This window comes from Erithacus rubecula (assembly GCF_903797595.1).
Source record: "Erithacus rubecula genome assembly, chromosome: 17".
NCBI lineage: Eukaryota > Metazoa > Chordata > Aves > Passeriformes > Muscicapidae > Erithacus > Erithacus rubecula.
Window position 1 is genome coordinate 13670160 of NC_136669.1, and position 26591 is coordinate 13696750.

A 26591-nucleotide genomic window follows, 5' to 3' on the forward strand; every position below is an offset into this window, starting at 1 on the left:
CACAGCCCAGGGTGAAAATACATTTTCATCCATCACACAGTCCCAGAAGGTGGCAAACATCCAACACTTGGAACAGCTGGAAGGCTGGGAAAGACCCAGAACCCAGGGCAAGACGAGGTAACTTCATAATCCCTTGGTTTGACAGAACATGTTAAAGGATATTAAGGTATGGAAGAATATTAAAGGTGTGGAAAATATGTCTGTTCTCAGAGCAGCTGAGGGGTGGGAAGTGATCCCCATTTCTGGGGCACCCCAGACCCACACGGGCTGCTCACCTCCTCTGCTTCCACAGGAGGGGTGGAGATCCCTGGGCTGGGAGGAGCAAGGCTCGGCCTTCCCTCGAAGTGACTGCAAACGTGTTCTGGCAAGCACCAAAGGAGATCTTCCAGCTTCCCCAGGAATTCTGGGGACCACCTGGAGCTGGGGGCACTGCCACAGCCCTGAGAGCCCTTGAGCAGCTGGTGGGAAGCTCTGATGAAGGGATCCCTTAGTGATTCCACCTGGGGTGAGCTCTGACCCTGCCCAGCTTAGTGATCATTATCTAAATGCCAATTAGCAGTGGATGGAGGAGGTCAGCAGGGACACCTCCCGCTGTCCCAGGCTGCTCCAATGTCCACCCTGGCCCTGGGCACTGCCAGGGATCCAGGGGCAGCCACAGCTGCTCTGGGCATCCTGTGCCAGGGCCTGTCCACCCTCCCAGGGAACAATTCCTGCCCAATATCCCATCCAGCCCTGCCCTGTGCAGTGGGAGCCATTCCCTGTGTCCTGTCCCTCCATCCCTTGTCCCCAGTCCCTCTGCAGCTCTCCTGGAGCCCCTTTATGCCCTGAAAGGGGCTCCGAGGTGTCCCTGGAGCCTTCTCTTCTCCAGGTGAGCACCCCCAGCTCTCCCAGCCTGGCTCCAGAGCAGAGGAGCTCCAGCCCTTGGAGCATCTCCATGGGCTGCCCTGGACTCTCTCCAGCAGCTCCATCCAGGTTTTTCTTGTGCTGCATCCCCAGAGTTGGTGATAGCAGAAGCTGCAGCCAGGAAAGGAAGAAATAAAAGATGCATCCTATTATCTGCTCCTTGAATTCTCAGTGCCAGGGTTATCTGAACCCAGACCTGAAATATGGATGCTGCCCTGCCTGCCAAGGCCCTTGGGCAGAGACAGAGCTCAGCCCCAGGGCAGGATGTGAACAGAGATGAATTTCAGAGGAGTTATTGATCTTATCATTTAAACCTTCTGGCTTGAATTAGGGGAGAATCCACAGGGAAACAGAAGAGACCTGCTCAGCTTAGAGCCCAGCTCTGCATCCCAAGCGCCTGGAGGCTGCTGGAGGGACAGCAGCTGCTGAGGCTCTGAGTGCCAGATCCAACAGTGCCTTTCTGAGCTGGGAACACTCATTTATCACGGGATTGTGGTGATGTGGTGAAACACCGGCCTGAGAGTGACCTTTGCTGTGTGATGGGGTGGGGTCCCTGGCTGTCATGGCCACAGGGGATGGAAATGGGATTGAAACGGGATGGAAATAGATGCTCTCATCCAGCAAACGCTGACCAAAAGCCCAGGAGCTGCCCCAGGGGCAGCAATGGAGCAGGCTCAGCAGCAGGCAGCCGTGCCCCTCCTCACAGAGGATTTCTCCACCTGGTAACACTCCCACAGCCTTTCCTGGGTAGTTTGCTGCATAACTGGGAGTCGGGATGTGTTGATGAGCCCTTCTGTTCTGCGAATTGCTTCTGGATGGGAGGCAAAGCACCTTGATTAGCAGATCCTGCAATAATACACACGGGTGAATTCGCCCATCAATAATGGATAGATAAAGTGAAAGCTGCCTTCAGGAGGTGTTGCTGCTGGTAACAGTGCCCCGGGGGAAGGGATTTAACCCTGTGGGATTCTCTGGCTGGCTGTTTATCCCTTAGTGACCTTAGTGACACTACTGACCTGGGTGTTTATCCCCTAGTGACCTTGGATTTTCTCCCAGGGAACAGGGCACAGGACCAGAGGAAACAGCCCTCAGTTGCACCAGAAGAGGTTTAGGTTGGATATTGGGAACATTTCTTCATTGAAAGAGTGATCAGGCACTGGAACAAGCTGCTGAGGGCAGTGGTGGAGTCACCATCCATGGAAGTATTCCAAAAACTCGTAGATGTGGTGTTTTAGGGATGTGGGTTAATGGTGGACCTGGCAGTGCTGCCTCATTGAACTCGATTATCTCAGAGGGATTTCCAACCTAAACAATTCCATGATTTTCCCTTGCAGGACTCTGGAGGATGCTCTCCTCTCCCTGAGCACCCCTGCAGCTCTCAGGCTACCCAAGAATCACCAACAGCTTCAATGCCTGAGATCACTTTGGGACAATTTTCCCAGCTCTGATGGTGAATATCACCTGTAATAAATAAATACATAAATGTAGCAGTCGTGTGCCCTGGGTGGCAGCTGTGTCCCAAGCCCACCCTGGCAGGACAGCAGCTGTTGGGAGTGGGGTGCTGTCCCAGCCCCTGTTCCTGTGGCTCCAGCTGATTCTGAGCACCCCATGGGTGCCCAGCTGAGCCTCAAGCTCTGCAGTCGCCATGGAGACCCTCCTGAAATCATCAATATGGAGAGGAACAGCTCGTTCCTCATGTCCCCATGCAAGGGACATGGGAGGAAATCCCATCCAGAAGGACCACACCGGGACAATAACGTTTGGAGTCTTGTGATTCCTCTCTAGGGAGCTGCATCCATGTGCTGTAGCCCTGGGCTCTCCCCCAAATCCATCATCCTTGTGGGATGAGCCCACCCATGCTCCTGCTGCCATTAATGGATTCACACAGGGAGATCTGTGGGTTGAAGATGTGCAGTGTCTGTCTGGGAAAGGGGATGTGACTGGAATCATCCTCCATGAGTGCCCCAGGGCACTCATGGAATCATGGAGTGGTTTGGATTGAAGGGACCTCAAAGCCCATCCAGTGCCACCCCTGCCATGGGCAGGGACACCTCCCACTGTCCCAGGCTGCTCCAAGCCCCATCCAGCCTGGCCTTGGGCACTGCCAGGGATCCAGGGGCAGCCACAGCTGCTCTGGGCACCCTGTGCCAGGGCCTGCCCACCCTCCCAGGGAACAATTCCTGCCCAATATCCCATCCAGCCCTGCCCTCTGGCAGTGGGAGCCATTCCCTGTGTCCTGTCCCTCTTGTCCAAAGTTCATAATCTGTTAATGAGCAAATACCCTGGGCTTGGCTCGTGCTGGGGGAGGCACCTGAGGGTTCATTTCCCCCCCAGACAGCAAATCCTTACCCTGGGCTGCTCCAGCACTGCATTATTTGTCACTTGGAGCTCCCAGACACCTCTCGCATCACTGGAGCCACAGCTGTGACTCCTCATCTGTCTGCCCCTGTGTCTGCTCCCAGCCCACTGCAGCAAGCTTTATGGAAAACACCTTATTTTTGCGAAATAAATGCATTTTCTGATGCATTCAGCCGGGTTTGGGGGATGAACTCCACTCTGCTGCAGGGCAGGTCGGCACCAGCATTGCAGCAGGAGGGAGGCACAGCTGCACTGGGAGGGACGTGGAGCCTGGGAGGGCTGCACTGCTGGTGATTTGGGGGGACATCAGGGAATCTCCCCCACTCCACTGATGGCAAAACCACCTTCCCTGGCACTGAGCCCTCCCTCTCCACTGCCAGCAGGTGGGGTGGTGCATGACCAGGGCCACCAGCCTTGTCCCATGGCTTGTGCCTGCCCTTGAATTTCCCCTGGCTGGGTGATGGGACCCGGGGATGTCACGGGCTGTGTCCCTGTGCTGGATCCAGTACTGTCCCCAGGGGAGGGTGGCCCCCGCAGCCCACCCTGCATGCACCCAGCCCAGGGGACAGCCAGAGGGACACCGAGCCTGGCAGGTGAGGGACTTTCCCTGGGGCTGTGTGATGGGAGGGACAGGGGCTCTGGGGGACACTGAAGGGCTCTGGATCCTTGATCCACAGTTTGGGGGCTGGACCCCCATCACTGTCCGCGTGGGATGCAGCTGGGGCTGGACCTCATCCCTGTCCCTGTGTCATTCCACCGGGGACTCCCGAAGGGGCTGGACCTGCACCTGGACCCCCATCCCCGAGTGACTCAATCAGGACCCCCGGCAGGGCTGCACCCGGACCCCCATCCCTGTGGATTCCCGGGGGCTCCGCAGGTCGGTGTTGCAGCTCCGCGGGCGCGGGGGCAGCGGCGCCGGGACCCCCCGAGTCTCACCGGGCGTCCGGAGCCCCGGGAGGCGGTGCCACCCCCGAACTCCCCCCTAAGCCCCCCCAAAAACCTCCTCCCGTCGGGGCACGGCTCTGGCAGGAGGCGGCTCCGCCGCAGACGCCGCTCGGTCACCGCCGCGTTCACCTCGCGGAGCCGGGGCTGCCCGTGACACCGGGAACACCGGGAACAGCGGGAACACCGGGAACAGCGGGAACAGCGGGGCTGCCAGAACCGCCGGCACTGCCGAGCTGCACCGCCAATACCGGTAACGCCGGACACCGGGATTGCCGCTCCCGCGGAGCCGGGTAAGCGCGGAGCCCCGGGACCCCCGCAAGCACCGGCTGGGGGCCCCCAAGGGGCCGTGGGGACCCTGGTGGGGACAAACCGGGAGCTCCGTGCTGGGGAGGGGGGGGGCCGGGCTGGGGTCGTCCCGCCCGGAGCGATGGGGAGCCCGGGAGGAGCGGGGAGCCCCGGGGGCACTGGGCTGCTCCTCCCCCGAGCCCCGCTGCGCTGGGAGGGGTCTGTGCCGCAGGATCGGGGCAGAGCAGCTGGGTGGGGGTCCCAGCCGGGCTGGGGGCTCAGGGGACCCCATGGAGGTCTCGCCGCCTCCTGTCCCTGCAGCCCCTCCCCGGGTCACCCAGGGGTGCCAGTCACCTGCTGGGTGGCAGCGGTGGCACTGGGCTGTCCCGTTGGCTGTCGCGATGTGTTCGCTCCCCTCGGGGCGGCAGCGGCGGCTGGAGCTGGCCAGGCTCAACAGCCGTGTGAGCCATTTACACCCTGGCTGCTCCCCGAGGTTTGGGCTCCTTCAGCGAACTGACCCGGGGCTGTGGCAGCCCAGGACGCGCCCAGGATCTCCTCTGCTGGCTTGGGAAGCACATCTGTGTCTGCACCGGGTGTGGGCGGCTGGCAGAGCCGAGCCGTGCCCGTTCCTTCACTCTCAGCAGGATCGGGGTGCCCGGCACTGGGAGCCCTGCTCAGGCTGGGAGCAGCGCGGGGAACATGCTTGGATCTGGATCCCTGCGGAGCCTTGTCCCACTCGCCTGGATGTGCCTCTTCTCCTCCGTGCCGGTGAGGGCCGGGCTGGCCGGGGCAGCGGGGCTGGCACCGCCCGGCTCTGCCCCTGCGAGCGGCTCCTGCCCAGCTCGGCGTGGCAGCAGCTCATGGGGCACTCGGGGCGCTGGGGGCTCTGACCCGGCTCTGGGCTTGCAGCACGGCGAGGCCAAGGTGCTGGAGAAGACCTTCGAGGAGTGGCTGCGGTACCGTGACGAGTGCCTGAGGAGGATGGCTAGCGAGCCCTACCCCGCAGGTAGCCGGCCGTGCCCGGCTCGGGGGCACACAGAGCCAGGGCTGGGGTTTGTCCCTCCTCCAGCGTCCTCTGCTCTGGTCATCACCGGAGCCCAGGGACTGAGAAGAATCTCCACATCTCTGATGGGACACCCAGGGCTGGGATGTCCTGGCGGGCTGAGGCTGGTGTGGGGCACCTGGGCCCATTTCAGGTGGCATCAGCCCCTTCAGAGGTGCAGGGATAGCACCTGACCATCGACTTTCCCTGTCCCTGCCCCTGGCAGGGCTCTTCTGTAACAGGACCTTTGACATGTACGCCTGCTGGCCCGACGGGAGCCCCGGCACTGCCGTCAACGTCTCCTGCCCCTTCTACCTGCCCTGGTTTGAGAAAGGTGAGGATGCCCTCCTGCCATCCTGGAGCTGGAAGCCAGGGCTGAGCCGTTCTGGGGGTGGAGAGGCTCTCAGGGTTCCCCTCCCTTCGTCTGACAGGGGCAGAGGGATCCAAGAGTGGAGCTGGGGTAAGGGGAAAGCCAGCTCGTGCCCTGCCCTGGAACAGGCACTGAGCGGGGTCAGATCCATCATCCCGGGAGAGGGGCTTGGGGAGCCTGGGGGACAGTGCCGGTGCTTCATGTCCGCAGTGAAACACGGGCTGGTGAGCCGCAGGTGTGGCGCCGACGGCCAGTGGGTGACAGTGAACGGCAGCCAGCCCTGGAGGGACTACTCGCAGTGCGAGGATGAGCTGGAGGTCACTGCTGAGGAGGTGGGAGCCTGGCTGGGACCCGGGGGTGGCCGGGGCAGCCTGGCCGGGGCTGGGCACGCACCCAGCCGGGCTCCCTGGCGCTGTGTCCCCTGCAGGAAGGCGCCCGCCGCCTCATGGTGAGCTTCAAGGTGCTCTACACCGTGGGCTACTCGCTGTCACTGCTCACCCTCATCTCCGCCCTGCTCGTCCTCACCGTCTGCAGGTAGGACACAAACCCCTCCCCGCTCCCTGCCGGCGGCGCCCCGCCTGACCCCGGCTCCTGCAGGAACCTGCGCTGCACCAGGAATTACATCCACGCCAACCTGTTCGCCTCCTTCGGGCTGCGGGCCACCTCGGTGATGGTGAAGGACGCGCTGCTGGAGCGGCGCTGGGGCGTGGAGCTGCTGCAGGTGGCTGACTGGGAGGCTCTGCTGAGCCACGAGGCAAGCGCTGGGCTGGGGGCAGCCTGGGGACCCTCGTCCAGGGAGGGCAGGGCGAGGGGGGTCGGTGCCCATGCAGCCCCAGAGACCCGCTGGGTGAGTTTTGGGGTGCCTGTGTTGCCCATGCACCTGATGGGTGAGGTCTTGGGGTGCCTGTACAGGGCCAGGATGGTTCTAGCTTCAGGCTGCTATGGGGCTCAGACAGCTCCAGGAGCCCCCGAGGTGAATTCAGCTTCTCTGCTAGCCAGGAATGAGATCCTGGGAGTCACTGTAGAGGTTCTGAAGGCAGCTTTATTTCTTCAAAGGGTTCTACCAGCAAAATCCAGTACATAGCATAGGGGTTTTTATAGGTTTGGGGGGGATTAGGATTCTAACCAGTAAAATTATAAGTTGAAAACTGTCCAATTACTTTAAGATTCTAGGTGAGAAAAGACCAATCATCTAGTAAAGACCAATAGAAATCCTAAATGATAACAGGGGTTTCAGTGGCGGGGGGGGGAGGGGGGGAACATTTCTCATGGGAAGTTTCATTGTCTCAGGGTATGAGATCCCAGGGGCCCTTCTCAGGGACAGTTGTATTATCCACAGCCCTGTGGTGCCCATGCCCCAGTGGGTGAACTCTGTGCACCTGCTGGGTGAGCTCTGGGCCTGTTTGGCACTTGAGGGATGAGCCCTTGGTGCCACCCATGCCCCTGATGGGGGTCTGGGGGTGCCTGTGCAGCAGGGATGAGCTCCTGGGGTGCCTGGTGGCTGTGGGGAGCTGTGGGTGCCCCACGGTGGCTCTCCCCTGGCAGGCAGCGCTGGGGTGCCGTGCAGCACAGGTGCTGATGCAGTACTGCATCCTGGCCAACCACTACTGGTTTCTGGTGGAAGCTGTCTACCTCTACAAGCTGCTCATCGGGGCCGTGTTCTCTGAGAAGAACTACTACAGGCTCTACCTCTACCTGGGCTGGGGTAGGAGCCACCCTGGCATGTGGTGGGGATGGGGACAGTGCTGGTGTGGGGGACACCCCAACCATCCCAGGAGGGTGCAGGGTGGGGGCTCTGCCACCCCGGGTGTCCCCCCCTCATTGTGGGGTGGTTTCTCAGCTCAGGAGGGTGCTTGGTTTTACAGGGTTTGCTGTGTGACTTGCAGGGACCCCCGTGGTGTTCGTGGTGCCCTGGATGGCTGCCAAGTACCTGAAGGAGAATGCAGAGTGAGTGGAGAATGGAGAGAGGGATGGATGGATGGATGGATGGATGGATGGATGGATGGATGGATGGATGGATGGATGGATGGATGGATGGATGGATGGATGGATGGAGTGGGCTCCTACTGGGATGCTGGGAGGCTGCTGAGGGCTCCTGAGCCACCTGGCTGGGGCTGGAAAGTTCTTGGACCATGGTGCCCCAGCTCAGGGTGATGGTGCTGCTCTCGGTGCCTCCCTGGCAGGTGCTGGGCTCTCAATGAGAACATGGCTTACTGGTGGATCATCCGCATCCCCATCCTGCTCGCCTCCCTGGTAGGAACAGCTGCCAGCCCCGGGACTCTGGATAGCAGCAGCTCAGCCCCTGGCTCCTGGCCCTGGGCAGGGCTGGGATCCCCAGGGAAGCTTCCAGCAGAGGCCAGGAGGGAGAGTTTGGCCTGCAAGGAGCAGCCAAATGCACAGAGAGTTCAGCATTTGCTGGTTCTGGGAGTTGATGAAGGAAAGGGGCTGGGGTTGCCCTCTGTTTCCTAGCCCGGATTTTGGGATGGCAGGAGGGGAGGAAGGGCAGCACAGGGGGTGCCATCTCCTGCTGGGTGTCACAGCCAGGGCTGGGCTCTGTGTGCTCCTGCCTGTCCTCCTCCCAGATCAACCTGCTCATCTTCATGCGGATCCTTAAGGTGATCCTGGCCAAGCTCCGCGCCAACCAGAAGGGCTACGCCGACTACAAGCTGAGGTGGGCCGGGAGAGGGGCGGCACAGTCCGGGATCCCTGCCCCTCCCCACGCCTCTCCCCCGCCTTGCACATCCTGCAACGCCCGCCCTGCGATTCCCTGGGCGTTCACTGTCCCCTTGCTGTGCCCCAGGCTGGCCAAAGCCACCCTGACCCTCATCCCCCTCTTCGGCATCCACGAGGTCGTTTTCATCTTCGCCACCGACGAGCAGACCACGGGCATCCTGCGCTACGTCAAGGTGTTCTTCACCCTCTTCCTCAACTCCTTCCAGGTGAGTGCCGGCGGAACGAGCCCTCTGGGCACACACGGAGCAGGACCGGGGCACATCTGTGCCACGCTGTGCCCTGAGGGCGCGGTGCTGCCAGGGGACCCCGCCCCGCACCCAGGAATGGCCCGGGGGGAGCCTAAGCCCATCCCCGCCCCAGAACAGGGACAGCGCGGGGGGCTCACTCCTGGCTGTCCCTGCAGGGCTTCCTGGTGGCTGTGCTGTACTGCTTTGCCAACAAGGAGGTAACGTCCCTGTCCCTGCCATGGCACCTCCTGCCGGCTGCCAGCCCTCCCCGTGCCTGCAGGGAGGCACAGCCGGGACGAGCCCCTGCTCCCTCCCCTCCACGGCAGGTCAAGTCCGAGATGAAGAAGAAGTGGCAGCTCTGGAAGCTCGACCACCCTGTGCTCTGCTGTGCCCAGTGAGGGGGTGACCAGGTCCTGGCTGGAGGGCAGGAGGCTGCAGGAAGCTGTGCTGGCAGTGCCCACCCGGGATGGCCAGGCTGGGACACTGCAGCTGCTGAAGGGACATCCCTGCTGTCACCCAAGAGGGAGGTGGCACCCCTGGCTCCTGCCAGGCATGGCTGTCCCCTCAGCAGGGCTGTGTGGCAGCACCTGCTGCTTCCTCCCACTGCCTGAGCACAGCAGAGCCTGGCAGCCTCGCCCAGGACACCCCTGGGGGAGCCTGACCCTCAGCATGGCAATGGGAGCTGCTGCCCAACCCTGCACCCTGGGCCACACCACAGCCAGGGCCTCCCTGTGCCCCCAGTCCTGGCCCAGGCCCATCTCAGCAGCACTGACAGCCCCACACACCCACAGCCAGCCTGGACAGCAGCACCCATCCCCTCCTCACCGCACAACCCTCCTGGTGCCCCCTCACCACGGGCAGAGACAAGGGTGGAGCCCCAAAAACCGCTTGGGAGTGAAGGATTTGAGAGCAGAGCCCAACCTCCCCCATCCCAGTTCAGCATCCAGCCCAGTCTGCTCCTGCTTTGTGGAGGGAAAGATGGATTTGCAGGGCTGGCAGGAGCTCAGGAACCATTGTGCTGGCCAAAGGCTAAAATCCTGGGAGTTTGCTTTCCAGTGGGGTGCCAAAGCACCATCCCAGCCTGGCCAAGCAGCCTGTGCACCCCAGGAAGCCCAGGTGCAAGGGAAGCAGCTGAGGTGGTGTGGTTTGAGCAGAGCTGCTCCTGTCCTGTCCTGGAGGAGCCCAGAGCAGCTGGAGACACCCCCAGCCCCTCACTCACAGACAGTTCCAGAGCTCATCCCCATCACATTCCTTCCTTTACCATGCACAAAAGTCCCCTCCAGGCCAGAGGGAGCAGCTGGGATGCTGCAGGAGGTGCCTGCCCAGGGACACAGGAGTTTCTCCAGGTGCTGCCCCTTCCCTGAAGGGCTGGGGGAGCCTCTCCCACTGCCCCAGGGAGAAGTTGCCTCCAGCACACAAAGCAGAGGCTGCACCAGGCTGGAGTCACACAGGAACAGTCCTGGATCAATGGAAACCCCACGAGACCATTTTACACATTAACTCTCTTTTCAGATGTAAATAAATATTTATTTTTCAGCAAGCAGAGCCTGCTGCTTCTGTCTGCTCCAGGGGAGGGAAACAGCTGGTGAACACAGACAGCTGACTCAGAATGGACTGGGGGGGGAAAGAACCTTAAAGCCCAGCCCAGGGGCAGGGACACCTCCCACTGTCCCAGGTTGCTCCAGCCCCATCCAGCCTGGCCTTGGGCACTGCCAGGGATCCAGGGGCAGCCACAGCTGCTCTGGGCACCCTGTGCCAGGGCCTGCCCACCCTCCCAGGGAACAATTCCTGCCCAATATCCCATCCATCCCTGCCCTCTGGCAGTGGAAGCCATTCACTGTGTCCTGTCCCTTCATCCCTTGCCCCAATGAGGCAGCCCCAGTCCCCTGAGCCTGCCAGCTCCTTGTGTGCATTCCTGATTGTCCTGCAGTAAATCAGGGACCTTATCCAGGATGCCCCAGCTCCCTCCAGAGAAACCCACAGCACACACAGGCATCTCAGCTTTTATTCATTTATCCAAGTCAGCAAATGCTGTATTTCCTCAGACAGCTCACCCTAGGGTAGCACCAGAGTCCCAGTGCCTGCACAGGAATGCTGGTTCACATCCTGCAGTTCAGGCCTTGCCTCCTCAGGGATATTCTGCTGTAGATCCCCTCCCTGCTGCCCCTTGTGTGCTCTCTTACCCTTGAAGCCTTTACACCTGGGCTCCTGCAGCAGCTGTTTGGGGCCTTTTTCCTTTACACACACACTGCTAACTCTCCCTTTTCCCAGACATTCTAATCTGTTGGATAGACATGTTAATCCCCCAAGCCCCCTTTATTCCAGTCTCAGACTTAGCAAAGCCAGCCCCAAATCCCTACAGTCACTTTCCAGCCACTGTTCTGCACAGTCCCCCCTTCCTTGGCTCTCCAGGCACCCCCAGGCCCTTTCCCTCTGCATTTTTTGGGGGACTTTGCCTTAAGTTCAAGGGAAACAGCACTAACGAGCCTGTGCTACTGCAGCCAGGAGCACCACCAAGGCTCAGGAGAGACCCTGGCACTCCCCCACTCCTGCAGTGACAGGGAATGGGGGACAAAGCCCTGACCACTCTTCCCAGCACAGCCTCTGCCCTCTGAGGGGATTCCAGGGGTGCTGCATGAGGAGAACTCCCTCCACCTCATCCAGACTCTTCAGGGTGAAGCTCCTGCAGCTGGCACTGGGTGCCCAGGTGCTCCATGGCATTTGCTCAAGATGGAAAAACAAACAGTGCCTTGTGCTGGGCAGGAGGCAGCACCCAGAGGGGGACACTGCCAGGCACGTGGGGTCACAGCTGAGAGCCATACCTGCCTGGTTTGGGACAGGGGCTGGCCCCAGGAAGCAGACACCACTTGTCACCCCTGCCTAAAGGGACTCAGGCAGCTCATCAGAAGGGGTGATCAGCTGAAAAGATGGAGCTGGATGAGTTTTTATATTTGGGATCTGTGCCCAAGGTCCAAACACCAGGAGGAACACACAGTTCCATCCTCTTCCCAAGGGGACTGGTCCTGATTCATCAAGGCCATCACAAATTTCAGATTTTGATTATTGATTATTTCCCCCTTACAGGGCTTAGGAATAAATGGGAACACTGGAAACCACTTTACACCACAGTCCCTGTCACCAAACTCCTCACTCACTCCCAGGGACAGGGCAGCCTCTCCCTGCACTGCTTGTCCTTGGCACTGCCCACCCAGGAACACCCTGGCACAACTACTTCCCACTAAAGTATTTCCCACCACAAAGCCTGCACACCAAAGGCAGGCAGTGCTCAGGAGCCAAGCCTGGCACCACAGAGCTCCCTCTGGGCTGTCCCTGCTCTGCTGCCCTGGGTTCCCCTGCTTGCCAGAGGCAGGGGAAGCTCAACGTCCCAGCTCTTCCCTCTCCTGTCCTTCCAGGGGAACATCTGCACTGCTGTAGATGCACTGTACATTGCCCTGGAAAACCAGACCAATGCCATAAAGCACTGACCACACAGCCAACTTCTGGGGATGGAGTAATGGTGATTTCCTGCTTCTGGCCAGGACAGGATTCATTTTTGCAGGACGAGGACCTGTCCTTACACTTGCTATTTCTGTTGTTGCTGTTTCTGTTCTTCATCTCATTGCTGTTTTCAGTGAAATGCTTTTATTTCTACCTGTGCTCTTCATCTTCTGTGCCTCCAGTTCTCTCCATCCCATCCCAGGGGAGGGGAGGAGGGGGGAATGGGTGAGTTGGGAGTGTTTGAGTGAATGCCATTCCTAAACACCAACATGATCACACCCAGCCCCTAAGGACAGCAAGAACCTAAAGTGAACCAGGGTGGGCTGACTGGAGGAACAGGCTTTGAAGCCCAGATTTGGGGTGGCAGTAGAGAAGACATTCCTACTAGGAACAGGGCTGCACTTTGAGCTCCACTGCAGCTCAAAGAGCCAAACATCACAAACTCCACTCCCTTCACCCCACCATTACAAACTGCCTTTGTTATGGCCTCAGATCCATTCTCTGGGCCAATCCCCATGGCACAGGAAGAGCCAGGGACACATTTCAGAGGCCCTGGGGAGCTTGGGATGCAGAAAATAATAATGAATTGATTGTTGTGTACAACTGCCACCCTTCTGCCACCACCCAGACCTGAACAACAAAGGCTGCAGGAAACTTAAGGCAGATCAAGCTTCCAGGCTTGGAGCTTCTCCTCCAAATCGAAACCTTTCAACCAAAGATCCTGAGGGCCTCGAGTCAGGCCTGGTTGTTGTCCTCTGCTGTCCCAGCTGTGCTCTCTGGTGGCCACAGCCTCCTCCATGTCCTGCCAGCTGTGGTGGCCTCGGCACGGCCCTGTGCTCCCTGTCCCAGGCACACTCAGCTTCCGGGTGGAACATCACCCGACGTCAAAATCCTGCAGCCACAGCAAACAGGGGACAGTCACCCTCTGGGGGACAAAGGGACGGGGGACTAAGGGTCCACCCTCTGGGGGGACAAAGGGACAGCCAACCAGAGGGAACAAAGGATGAGTCAGAGCCCAGGCCTGGTGTGTGGGCTCTGAGTGAGCTCTGAGCATTGGCAGGGAGGGATGGTGTCCCCTCAGTGCCACAGCCTGGCACTGGCAGGGGGGCACTGTGTCCCCTCAGTGCCACTGGGCAGGGCAGCTGTTCCCACTCACCCTCCTGGCTTGGTTATGGCTTTGGCCAGCTCTGCCCGCTCTGCCCCAGGGCTTGGAGCCTTTGGAGATTTTGAGTCACAGTCTGCAGAGCTTTTCCTGAGGACAAACCAAAGGGACAAAGCAGCATTAGGAAGGGGCCAGGAAGCTGCACTCAGCCACTGCTGTGCTGCCTTCCTGCTCTGAAAACAGGGGTGTCTCTACTCTCTGCAAGTTGCTGGGGCAGTTTCCTGTCACCAGGAGAACAGGACACAGGATTAGGGAACTACTTCCCCAGCAGCTCTCAGCACTGAGCAGGAGATGCAGGGACCACCCCCCACCCCCACCTCTCAGCCTGGACCTGTCACCAGGGGATGATGCAGAGCCCAACAGCACCAACTCCAGAGACTGGAGACTTCCCTGAACCAGCAGGGACTGTGGGGTGTCTCCCAAGAACCACTGCAAACCATCAAACCCTTCCCAGCCACGCCTCCCCCAGCACAACAGTCCCCCCACAGTCCTTCCCACCTTACCCATCTCTCCCACACACTCCTCCAGCACAGCTGACAGCTCAGGCAAGCTCAGGGACTTCAGGGAAGGTGGCCACCCTTCCAGCACTGCAAGGACAGGGACACAGTTAATCCATCTGCAGCTCTCTGGGACAGAGCACACAAGGGGCTGGTGTTGCTGGGAAGCATCTCCAGCCAAAGGGATTCCAGTTAGAGACTCTGAATCACAGGGGAAGAGAGCTGGGGCTGCATGTGCCAAACTGAGGAGTTTTCTGGCAATGCTACCACTTTGGAATTTTATGTTTTTAGACTGGATGGGCTCTTTATTAAGAGAATCTCAAAGGGATTAAGTGTCTTGGACAGAAATCAACAGGATCTCTGCTTGTCTCACTTCTAAGACAGGCAGCAAAGAACAGGTCACTAGGAACATGTCACAGGCAGCAATATCAGAGAATTTCAGAATCATGGAATGGTTTGGGTTGCAAGGGACCTTAAACCCCATCCCATTCCACCCCCTGCCTTGGATAGGGGCACCTTTCATTAGACCAGATTGCTCCAACTTCCCTTCAGCCTGGCCTTGAGCACTTCCAGGGATCATTTAGCAACTCCTAGGGACAAGCAGCTGCTGGGTCAGGGAACCAACCACATCTATTCAGACCCTGTTCCAGCACACAGGGTGGTAACAAACCCAAGGTGCAGGTCCCTGAAGCAGGGCTGTCACTGGGGCCTGTGCTACAGCTTGGCATTTTTAGCAACAAACACCTGCCAGACCCCAAAACTCGCTGAGAAACTGCAAGTTCCACTCCAAACGCTCTGCGAACTTTAAACGTTCCTCCCGAGCGAGAATTAAACTCTGTCTAAGAGTTTGGCTGCTCCTCCATTCCCGAGGAAAGCCAGGAAAGACAAGCAGGGGGTTTGCAGGGCTCTCCTGGTGCTCTCTGCCCCAGCACTGGGGCTGCTCTCACCTGGGCGCTCCCCGGGCCGCCGGCTCTCCCCGGTGCCGCCCGGCGCCACCTCGCCCGCGCGCTCCGCGACCAGCCGGGACGAGAGCTCAGCCTGGCAGCTCCTGCAAAGCAACCAGGGACAGGCTGGGAGGGCTCTGCAACTGCCCCAGCCTGCAGAACCTGCCTGGGGCAGTGCCTCAAGGGCCTGGGCTAAAGCTGCTCCTTGCTGCTGGCAGGGAAGAGGAAGCGGTGCCTCAGCCCCAGCCACTGCTCAGCTCTGCCCCAGCACAGAGGAGTTGTGGGGGGACAAGACAAGGAGGGGCTGGGGTGAGCAGCAGGAAGCCCAAGCCAGTGGCTGTGCCTGGTCTGTGTGAGAATCACACCAAATCAAAAGTTTCTAACATTTCCTCTAAGGAAACGACCTCAGGACAGCCAGGATCTCAGGCTGTCATCACCATCCCACCAATTCAAGCAGGGTATGTTCAGAGCATGGCAGGGCTCTTCTGCAGCAGTCCCAGCTCCTCAGGTAAGGGGAAAAGCCAGGCTCTGCCCCTTGCACTGGGAACATGGCTCTGCTGAGCTTCTGGATCTGCCTTCAGCTCACCATGGCTTGGCAGCAAGCAGACCCCACTCCCTTGGGCTAGGATCCACAAGCAGCAGGATTGAGGCCACTTTCAAGGATGTCCCTGTTGTATCACTGGGCAGAACAATGCCCATGACAGGAGTCTGACTGGGGCACAGAGAAAAGCACCACAAATGCAGTAAAGGAGTGTCAGGAGGTTATACAGATTATTCTGCCAGCTGTCACAAGGAAAGTTCTTCACTTGTGAGTTACAAGACATCCTCTGATAGGGTATGGGTTAAAAACTTCATTTTGGATTCACCTGATCACCAAGTTTTATCCAGAGCACTGGGTAAGCACAGCCTCAGTCTTTTGGCTGCTTCTGGTTGAAAGAGGAGCACCCAGCACCCCCAAAAAAGCCACTTCAGCTCATGCATCTGACCCAAGCTTCACATGTGCTCCTGTGGCTGTGGCAGATCCAAATGTGTTCAGGTGCCACATGAGCTCTCCTGCCTCACCCTGAGCATCACCTGTAAGGCTGCCAATATGACCCCAGATCCCATTCCCCAGCAGTCTCAGTGGGAATGACTTACATGATCTGATCCAGCAGGACTCCAGCATCTTTGGTGATGGCCTGAGCCTCTCCAAGCTGGCACTGGATGGCATTCCAGGTCTCATCCCTCTCCATCAAACAGCTCTCAGCCACTGCTCGCAGCTTCTGCTCCTGGCACACCTGGCCCTTCATCACCTGCACCTCTTCACACCTCTGCAGCAGAGCACACTGGGGATCAGCCTGGGAGCACTGAACATCTCACACCTGCTGCTCTCGAGTCCCTGCTATTTCAATGCCTTAAGCAGCCAGAATGTTCCTTTGCAGAGGGAAAGGAAGCTGGATGAATCTCAGACACTGAGTACAGGCTCTCTCCACACTGAGCCCAGCTCCAGAGTTACAATTCCCCCTCTCTGTTCACAATGTCAATCCTGAGTCCAAATTTCCCAACACAAGTCTGTTCACTGATGGCTGCACAATTTCATAAAAATGGAAAAAGGAAAAGAGGAGGAAAGGGAAAGAGGAGGGATTTACTTCCTGCCCCTGGCTCTTATAGGTTTCAGCTGGATGGGAAGCTGACACAAAGGAGCACAAAGGATGAGGAATGGGCAAGCTGTACTTGTGGTGTACTTGACACTACAGGTCGTGGCTGGAGGTGAAGGAAAATCAGAAGCACAACAAAACCACAGCAGTGATCACTTGCTGCAGGGTGCAGGGCCCTGAGGGGCTGCCAGCAGCCTCACCTTGTGCAGCTGGATGGCCAGCTCCTGCATCTCTGCCTCCAGCCGGTCGGCGTAGGCCAGCTCCAGCGCATCGCTGGGCGGGCGGGCGCTGCTGTGCCAGCGCGCAATGGCCGACGTCATCTTCCTCTTGGGGCCAAACAGCCTGGGGGTACAACCAACAGGGGTCACGCCCTGCACCCCCTGTCCCTGAGCACAACAGCCTGCCATGAGCACCTCTGCAGGGCCTGGTCTCCCCAAGGCAGCTCCAGAAGCAGGAGATGTTACAGCTGAGGATGTGGGGATGTCAATGTCTTGGGTTGATGTGGCCAGCAATGTGTATTCTGTCACCATCTGTTAAACCAGGTGTGGCAGTGATTCCTTATCTCCTGGCACACACCATCTGATAATGGGCATCTTTAAACCAGCTGGGACAATCATCTTTGTCTTTTCCACAACCCATCCTCCCTTCAGGAATCTGTTAATTGGCCATTCAGTCCCAGTGCATGACTGATAAAATTACATCATCCCACTGGGAGATGCTCCAGCCAGGGAAGGAGCCAAGCCTTTCCTACCCAGATAAAAACTGAGATTTTGGACAGCAAGATATCATCTTTCCACTGGATTCCAGAGGAAAACTGGACCTTTCCACATTATCCCTGGACCTTCAGAGGAAAACTGCACCTTCTACAGGAGCAATGGTCCAGCTGAACCACATCTGCCACTGGAGGAAGACTGTACTCACCATTGAATGGGACTGCTGCCAACACCCTGACTGACTGATAGGGTGTCAGGCTGTATTCTGACTCTGTCAGGGTTGGGATTGTTCTTTGTAATACTGTATTTCTATTTTAATTTTCCTAGTAAAGAACTGTTATTCCTAATTCCCATATTTTTGCCTGAGAGCCCCTTAATTTCAAAATTATAATAATTTGGAGGGAGGGGGTTTACATTCTCCATTTCAAAGAGAAGCTTCTGCCTTTATTGGCAGACACCTGTCCTTCAAACCAGGACAGTCAAGCTGTGTTGGAGGCAGCCAGAGGAGAGCAACACTCCCCAGCCAAGCCTTCCTGGCCAGGCTGGCCCTGGTTTGTAGGGGAAAGCTGGGAAGGACAGGACTGACACTCACGTGATGCCGATTTCCTTCAGGTCACTCTCTGTGAGGGTCAGGAAAATCCGGAGGTCCACGTCTTGCTCCTCAAACACCTGCAGGTACTTCAGGCACCCAATCTCCTCGAGGAATGTTGCCAGATCCTGCAGCCCCAACAAAACAAACTCACAACAAAAGCATCACCATTCCTCCTAATCATGACTATCTGCTTTCTGGTGCTGCTGTAAAACCTTTCTGGGTTCCAGCAGCAATCACAGCTTCCCGTGGTTCCCCGCCCTTCTCCACAGTCACACGCTAGGACTGGCTCTGCTGCAGCCATGGCCTCTTCTAACAAGTGCAGAGCAGAATGACACAGAACCAGCTACCCCAGCCCACCCACAGGCCTGAAGGGTCTAGAACACCCCTCAAGCAACAGGAGCATCTCAGCAATCAGCTCCTCTACAAGAAATTGTCATTTCACAAGCGTTTAAGTTTGGGCAGAGGTTTGGAATCCAAGGTGTTTGGTGGCCTTGGAAAAGCCTCCCATGCCTGGTACAGTGACAGAGCCTGCAGGACAGGTCTGTGGTTACCTGGGGCCCTGTGTAGGCTGGGGGCTCAGGAAGGTGCTGGCTGCAGCCCCCAGCCTTCCCCAGGCAGTGGCTGTCACTGTTGCTGTAGCGGCTCTTGCCCTTAAAGCTCTTGGCTTGTTTCCGACTCGGGGGGCTGTTGGCGTGGTCAGAGTCCTGGAAAAGGATAAAACACCCACAGAATGGAAAGGATGATTGTGCAGAGATGTCAGGATCAGGGGGGCTAACAAGTGCAGACTCTCCAAGACCTAAAGGCCCTTTTGCACTGCAGTCCCAGAGCTGCCCTGACCCACATAAGCTGTGAGTAACCTCCAACCTCGCCCCCTTCCTTGGTTTTCCCATCCCTGGAACAGTGTTCCCTCACCGAGCCAGGTCCTACAGGGCTCCCATAAGAGTAGAGTCACCCAAGGGTGAAAGCACTGCCCAAGCTGAAGGCAGAGAAAGGAAAATCCACCTCATTGCTTTCCAAGGAACCTTCACTGCTGACTCCTGGGATCCTAACTAGGCATTCACTGCTGCTGCTGCTGCTCCTGATGGTTCCCAAGCCGTTGCTGGACAAAGCACTATCCTCTGGAAAGGAACAGGAAAAAAATGTTGAAGCACAACTTCATTACATTCTGGTTTTGTTACACAATTACCACCAAAACCTTCTGGGGGTGTAAAGGAGAGATCCAGGGCAAGACTTCAGGTGCAGCACTCAGGATACAAAATGATCCCAAGGCAGAGATTTCACATCTGATCCCCAGCACTCATCTCTCTCTCTCTCCAAGTCTGTTTGCCACCAGAAACACTTCTGGAAACAGCTATGCCCTGTCTTCTTCTCATCCTCCTTCAGATTATTTGTACAAATTAATGAAATTACCACACTGAGCTTTATGTTCTGTAGCTAAACCATCCCAGCCTTCCCTCAGGAGAGACATTCCAATCTCAGCATCTTAGTGGGAAAGGAAGCCAAGGCCTGGAGTCACCCCAGGTGTGCAGTGCAAGCTGGTCCAGTTCTGAGACAGTGACTTACCCCTGCTGCTGCTGCTCTCCACGTCCAGCTCATTGATTGGGGAGGTGACATCCCTGTTCCTGATGACACCTGACTCACAGCTGCCATCATTCCTGAAGGTGACATAGCCCTGAGGGGGCACCTGCTCTGTGTGCAACATGAGGGAGAACAGAGATTAGGATGCAGGTTAATCAGGGAGGTTCCTGCAGAAAATGTAACCACTTCTGGATCTGAAATAACCAAAATGAGAGGCTGTGCTCATAAATGACAAGTTCCATTGTAAAAAGCACAGAGAGCACCTGAGAAATGCAAGTTCCTGCAACTCCCTCACATGATCACACAGCACATGCACTTCATTTACATGCTTACATTGAAAGAAAGCCAGAGAAAACACCTCACAGCAGAGATGTACCTTAAACAGCATCTTCCAGCACACCCTGCAGAACCAACCCTCAGCTGTGCCAAAACACCAGGAGCATCCCTCTGGCATTTAAGAAGCTGACAGCATCATTCCAATACAGCCTGGGGGATACCACAGATTGTGTTTGAAAGAATGAACTGAGCTTTGAACATGCTTTCAAATCCATAACCTTGATTATTCCAGGCAACCAGCCTGAGAAATACTTATGACAGACAGTAAAACCTCCTAGCACTGCATCCAGGATGAACTGGATCATCTTTCTCTTGTCTATTGCAAAGGTTTTGCAATTTCATTTTTAGAAGCATTTCAAGCATCAGGGAAGGCAAAACTCACAAGTTCACTCTCATGATCAATGATTTCTTGGTCACTGCAAGCACCTCTCTGTCATCAGCTTCAGAAGGGCTCTCAAACTTTTGAGCCTGCCTCAAAAAAAGGAAAACTGAACTGTTCTCAAGAATCAAGGGAAGAGTAATTGAGGTGAGAGCAGAAAAGTATCCCACTCATCAATATCCAACCTTGACAAAAGAGTTCAGGGTGTTTTCCTTCTAACCCAGACACTGGATAGTGAACACCTTCATACAAAGCTATCTTTGTTCTGTACAAACCACACACAAATCCCAAACAAATTAAAAATGGATAGCAGGAACAGCTGCAGTGTATTTGGGGGTCTCACGGGACTGTCCCTCAGGCTCCCAACTCTCCTCACCATAGCCAGACTGCTTCCTTCCCCCAATCCCAACTGCTGTGATCTTGGCCAAGGCCTGGGGCCCCTCATGGATGCTGGGACCCTTGGTCCTACGAGCAGGTCTCTGTCTCTGGGGAGCAGAACAGGATTCATCTGAAGAACTCAGCTCCTCATAGTTGCCTGTAGTTCAAACACAGCTTGTTAGCAGCATAGGAAATAATTTGCCTGCTTTATTTGCTACTGTTCTATAAATGCAGTGGAAAGAAAAAGGGAAATGTTGAAGAGTGAGAGTGAAAGCTAACCTAGGTCAGAAAGGGGCCAGGAGACAAGAGTTGTTGGGTTCATGCCTCTTCCATCCTCAGAAATGCTGGAATTTCCAGGATAGACCAGGTAGCACTACCCCGTCTACACAGTATAACATACTTTCAAACACCTCTCTTCAGGTTCCAACTTAAAATGAACAGGTCTAAGATCTGTTACCTGGACCTCTGCAGAAGACCTTGGGCACTGGGGCTGCATGCAAGTCTATCAGCCCCACAATCTTGGTGTGCCCATACTTCATGGCCAGGGTCCGTGCTGTGGCTCCAGTGTTATCCCTGACATCTGCCTTCACTCCCTGTAGAAAAAATACCTGTTTAAGTGCACATGGCAGAGTGTAAAAAATATGTATGTGTATTAAAAAAATCCCCAATATTGTCTTAGCTCCACCATCAGCAATACAGGCTCACCTTTGACCGACAATTCAAGCTGCACTAATACCCTGAGTGACTTTCTAGTTCTCTCCAACCTCTCCAATTCCTGAATGCCAAATAGCCCAGGGCTCTCTTCAGGGCATTGCCACTGAACTGGTTTGTTTGATCTGAAGTGTTTTGTACTGCTGCCTCCTTCTGGCAGTAAGCTGGACCAGTCAAATGAGACTAAAATCAAACTGTGTAAGAGCCCTGCATGCTCATGAGCTTTTGGATACAAATGCCCACTAGCCTGAGCATGCAAGCCTGTAAACACAACAGAAAAAATAATAGCTTCAGTTGTTTTCTAATTTGGTCATTATTCAGTAAAATCTGGACAGTCAGATCTCACTCCTATTCCTGCAAAGCCAGTGTAAAATCATGGTATTAACCTGCAGAAAGCAGATACTTTGAAAGCAGTCCCAAAAGTCTGGGACTTCAGAGGTGACTGTCACCAAGGAGCAAACATAACACTGTCAAAAAAAGCATGGTGTCAAATTTGTGGTAGTTCCTGTGAGGGCTGGAACCAGAGACTTTCAACTCCAGAGAGAACTGCCGGGACACTTACATGATTAAGAAGGTATTGAACAATTATCTCATGGCCAGAAGCAGCTGCTTCCATCAGAGGTGTGTATCCATACACTGGCTCCCTGGGGAGAAAACACACACATGGACTGCTATAACCACAGCTGAACTGTGCTGCAGTTCTGCCATTCCCTAACAGAGCATTTCCACCCCTCAACCTTTGCTGATCACAGACTCTATGATGGACTGGCTGTTCTGTTGTAGAGCTGCCTGTAGAGATTCAGTGCTCCTAAACTGGCTGCACAGCAACAAATTACTCCTTCCAGCTGCAGATCTGCCTTTAAGAGCCCAAATCAGTTTTGCAGGAGCTAATAAAATGAGAAACTCTTGCTGCCTTCAGGCAATTCCATGAACATAAATGTGTGGTGGCCCCCAGGGCATGGCATTGGAATGCAGGGCACACTTCAAAAACCAATCTAAACTCTGAGTATATAAAATAATCAATAGAAAGACTTATGAAGTGCATTTGAGTTCAGAAGGTGTCAGTGTTTAGCTGATAATTAAACAAGCAGTAAATCTAATTTCCCTTGATCTTAGTTTAATAAACAGTGACAGCATGGACAGACTTCAATTCAGTCTGCAGGTCACCTGTCCCTGTATTAGCTGTGCACACATCCTAAGGTACTGAGGGAAGACAAAGGCAGGTGTCTGTTGGAGTGTGCTCCTCTGCCACCTGTTGCTTTATACTGAATGACAAATGACAATGAAATGATAGTGAAATGACAGATCCCTCCTTACTTGCAGTTGGCATTTGCCCCATTCTCCAGCAGGAACTTGACCATCTGCTGGTGCCCAGCACTGGTGCAGTGGAACAGGGCAGTCCAGCCATGAATGTCCTTCATCTCCAGCTCTGCCCCTTGCTGCAAGAGAACCACAATATTCCTTACTGCATCTGCTCTGCTCAGGCTTTCAGCCACTGCCCCTTTCTGCTGGGACACCAGGAGTTTAAAAGAAATCCCAGCACGAAGCAGAACTCACAACAGAACACAATGTGGCAGCTCATGGACAGTCCCACCCTGAGCTGTGGCTTTCTCTGTTTTTTATGGGATACACACCTGCAGAAGGAAGTAAGCAACACTCTCATTGCCACAGCTGGAGGCCAGCATGAGGGGAGTCTGGCCTTCTGGGGTGGGGATGTTCACGTTCACCCCTGCTTCCAGCAGCAGGTGCACGATGTTGTCGTGGCCGATGTAGGACGCGTACATGAGTGGGGTCCAGCCCCCACAGTTCCTCTGGTTCAAATCCAGGTCTCCACTAAGGGACAGAGGGAAGAAGAAATCACATGAACTCCTGTGCTGCAGCTGTGCACCACAGCTGGCTTCCACAGACTCTTGTTAGCATCTTGCACTGAAGCCTGCATGGGAATTTCTACCAGCTCCAGCACAACCTCCCCCAGAATCACAGAATGGTTTGGGGTAGAAGGGACCTTAAAGGGCACCTCATTCCACTCCCCTGCCATGGGGGTGTTGGATCCCAGAAATTTGGGGTTTTAGAGCTTTCTGTGCTTCCTGGCACTGACCCCCTGGAGAACCTCTGAGACCCCAGAGAAGGCTTCCAAATTTGAGTGATGAAGTTAAAATCATGGGTGTGTAGTGAAATAGAAGTGTGTGTGAAGATTTTGGGTAGTGTCTCTTTCAGTATTCATCTTCCTTCTTCTTCACAAATTTCAAGTAATAGTTTCTAGTTAAACAGTTAATGTCACACTAGAAGTCATAAAAATTTAATTATTAAGTTAAAAAATAACTAAGTGTTAATTCTCTATTGACTTGTTTAACTTTAAAACACCTTGTAACAGCTAAATCCTCCTCCATTTTTCCTTGCTTCTAGCAAGTACTACTAAACACTCTGTACTTTTCAATAAAATTTAACAAACAACCAAACCCAAACACAAGAAATTCCACTTCCTTTGTGTATTTTTTAACCCTAACTCTAAATAAAAGCCAAAAAAACTAAAACATACCACTAATTAGCTATTACATGATGGAGACACACTCCCACTAAAACACTAGTGAGGTAATTTTTATCAGCAGATTTACCCCTGGGAACTTTGCACCAAGAACCCTTTGGGAGTCCTGGTGATGTGTTCCTGTTGTCCTGAGCAGTGTGGCAGTGGTGACAGGCACATCTGTGATAGCATAGGGTTAAATTGTTTCTAAAACATGGGAATTGTATACAATAGATTCAGGGGGTGGAAAGAAAGGTTGGGTCTGGTAGGCCTGGGAAAGGCAGCTAGGTCCTGGGAACAAATGTTGAACTTTGCCTGCACCTGCATAATCATCATATCATAAATAATATGATTGTTAAATATAATGATTGTTTGGTAATTGAATAGAATTATTGTTTAATCATAACAAGAATCATGAGAAAGGATGTTTGGGAGGTCTTGATGAAAATTACAAGAATACATGGTTAGATAAGATTAATGTATACAATAGAACAACATGGGTTTAATAATTAATATATAGTTATGTAATGAAAAGGGTATAAAAACACGTCCATCTTGAATCCATGTCAGATTTGGGTTTGTACCCCTGATGCTCAGAGCTCTTCAATAAAAGCACCTGCTGTCTTGGATTGATGTGGCCAGAAATGTGTATTTTATCCCCATCTGTTAAACCGGTGTGGCAGTGACCCTTATCTCAGTGGCACATGCCATCTGCTAATGGGCATCTTTGGGACAGGGTAAGGCAATCCTCTTTATCTTTTCCACAGCCCATCCTCCCTTCAGGAAGATATCATCTGTTAATGGGCCAATAAATCCCACTGCATGACTGATAAAATTACATCATCCCACTGGGAGATGCTCCAGCCAGGGGAGGAGCCAAGCCTTTCCTACCCAGATAAAAACTGAGATTTTGGACAGCAAGTTACTTTCTTTCCACTGGATTCCAGAGGAAAACCAGAAATTCCCATGTCATCCCTGGACCTCCAGAGGAAAACTGCACCTTCTACATGAGCAATGGTCCAGCTGAACCACATCTGCCACTGCAGGAGGATGCAGTCACCATTGAATGGGACTGATGCCAACACCCTGACTGACTGATGGGGTGTCAGGCTGTATTCTGACTCTGTCAGGGTTGGGATTGTTCTTTGTAATACTGTATTTCTATTTTAATTTTCCTAGTAAAGAACTGTTATTCCTAATTCCCATATTTTTGCCTGAGAGCCCCTTAATTTCAAAATTATAATAATTTGGAGGGAGGGGGTTTACATTCTCCATTTCAAAGAGAAGCTTCTGCTTGTCATTGGCAGACACCTGTCCCTCAAACCAGGACACCTGCATACAATCATGCTGTGATTGATTATGTGCTCCCACACTAACATCTGCCCCCAGCTGTGCCCCAGCCCCTCTCACCGCTGGATGCACTCCTGCACCACCTGGTAGTGGCCCACGGAGGAGGCGGTGTGCAGGTCCAGGGGCACGTCCAGCTCCTGGCGGCAGGGCACGGGCCCCTCGCCGTGCCACATGGACAGGCTGCGGCTCAGCAGCTCCGACTCGCTGGCCTCATCGCTCAGCTCCGACATGCCCTGAGGAGCAAACACAGCACAGCGCTCAGCTGCTCGCCCCTGCTTTCCACTCCGCTCCAGCTCCCATGGCAGGGCTTTCAAATCCTTACCTCAGCCTCGACTGACTCCTCAGCCCGGAGCAAGAACTCACTGAGAAGATTTTGCTGGAAGGTTTCTCTTGCTGCAATTCCAATACACTGGAAAAATAAAAGGCAATAATGTTAAATCCCGCATCTTTAAAATCTCATTTTAACATTGCAGAAGCAGTGGTTTTATTTTCTCCCTGCCCAATCCAAGCAGGCAGTACTTAGACATAATAGATCTATAGTAAAAATACTGCTCACATTTTTCAGATATTGCTGACATTTTTCAGACTTAGAAAATAAGTCTTATGCATAGTCTATATGTAACCTAGCGTGCTAAAAAATTAAAATTCTTATAGAATAAAAAGTAGTGATCTGAGCTTGTGTCTTAGCTTGTTAAGAAGATCCCATATAAAAGTTAGTATTAGAAAGAGTTAGTGCTTTTCCTGCTTTTCTGCCATTGCTTTCTGCCACCTGAAAAAAAGATAGGAGCTGCCCTACTGGGACCTCAGCTTCTGCTTCTACTTGAGACTAAACTAAAACCTAGCATAGACTTTAATGTCTGTGGCTGTGCCTTTTGAGAGCGATGTGCTTCTGCAATAAATAACCTTTTAACAACTCTCAGCTGCTTTGCTCATTTTAAAAGGTAACCTGACAAAGTTAGTGCCTGGAGCACTAGAAGTGTCACCTCACAACAAGCCTAAGGCAGTTCTGAATAACCTCAGCAAGACAAGACTAAATATCTATTTAAGAGCTGAAGGTAGGCTTAGTGTTATACAAAAGGATGCAATTCTTGCTCTGCATGTTTTATAATGCAGGGAGAGAATTAAGAATTCATGTGTCAAGACATTCCTGGTCTTGTCCATCTGTTTTGCACTAATAGTGACAACTGCCCACTGCTCCCAGAAACACTCTGTCACCTGAACAGTGCACCCTCCCCTGCCATCAGGTTTAAGAAGATTGTTTCTACCATTCATTGTTTCAGCCCTGCAGAGGCAGCCCAGCCCCACCTCAGTGAACCCTGGAAAATGCTGAAACACTGGGAGCAACAGCACATCTTCTCATTCATTATCCAAGCACACCCCCCTCCTGCAGACACAATTTAATTACACAGCTCCTCCAGTTCCAGGACTG

The 26591-nt window shown here is 54.5% G+C and overlaps 2 protein-coding genes across 3 annotated transcripts; one reads left to right on the forward strand and one right to left on the reverse strand.

Annotated features, from left to right (window-relative positions):
• Positions 1-3817: 3817 nt before the first annotated feature.
• Positions 3818-10403, forward strand: LOC306809504 (glucagon receptor-like; the record flags this gene model as incomplete). Of its 2 annotated transcripts, XM_079321104.1 has the most annotated exons (15): positions 3818-3854; positions 4291-4496; positions 5136-5259; positions 5401-5497; positions 5760-5867; positions 6114-6235; positions 6331-6437; positions 6501-6657; positions 7449-7608; positions 7790-7850; positions 8087-8156; positions 8486-8574; positions 8704-8842; positions 9040-9081; positions 9190-10403. In XM_079321104.1, exons 3-15 carry the CDS (start codon positions 5191-5193, stop codon positions 9259-9261), a joined length of 1293 nt encoding a protein of 430 aa, XP_079177230.1. In that variant the 5' UTR covers positions 3818-3854; positions 4291-4496; positions 5136-5190. The 2 variants fall into 2 exon arrangements, with proteins under 2 accessions (XP_079177230.1, XP_079177229.1); XM_079321103.1 differs by lacking the exons at positions 3818-3854; positions 4291-4496 and having other exon boundaries at positions 5132-5259; positions 8486-8842; positions 9190-9261.
• A 447-nt stretch (positions 10404-10850) lies between these two features.
• Positions 10851-25566, reverse strand: ANKS3 (ankyrin repeat and sterile alpha motif domain containing 3). The gene is made up of 17 exons (XM_079321073.1): positions 25485-25566; positions 25223-25395; positions 22923-23121; positions 22606-22727; positions 21851-21932; positions 21035-21170; positions 20576-20734; positions 19470-19595; positions 18909-19024; positions 18458-18610; positions 17907-18031; positions 16802-16943; positions 16102-16274; positions 14968-15068; positions 14027-14110; positions 13518-13613; positions 10851-13253 (listed from the first exon to the last, which is right to left on the reverse strand). Exons 2-16 carry the CDS (start codon positions 25390-25392, stop codon positions 13531-13533), a joined length of 1971 nt encoding a protein of 656 aa, XP_079177199.1. The 5' UTR covers positions 25393-25395; positions 25485-25566; the 3' UTR covers positions 10851-13253; positions 13518-13530.
• Positions 25567-26591: the final 1025 nt, after the last annotated feature.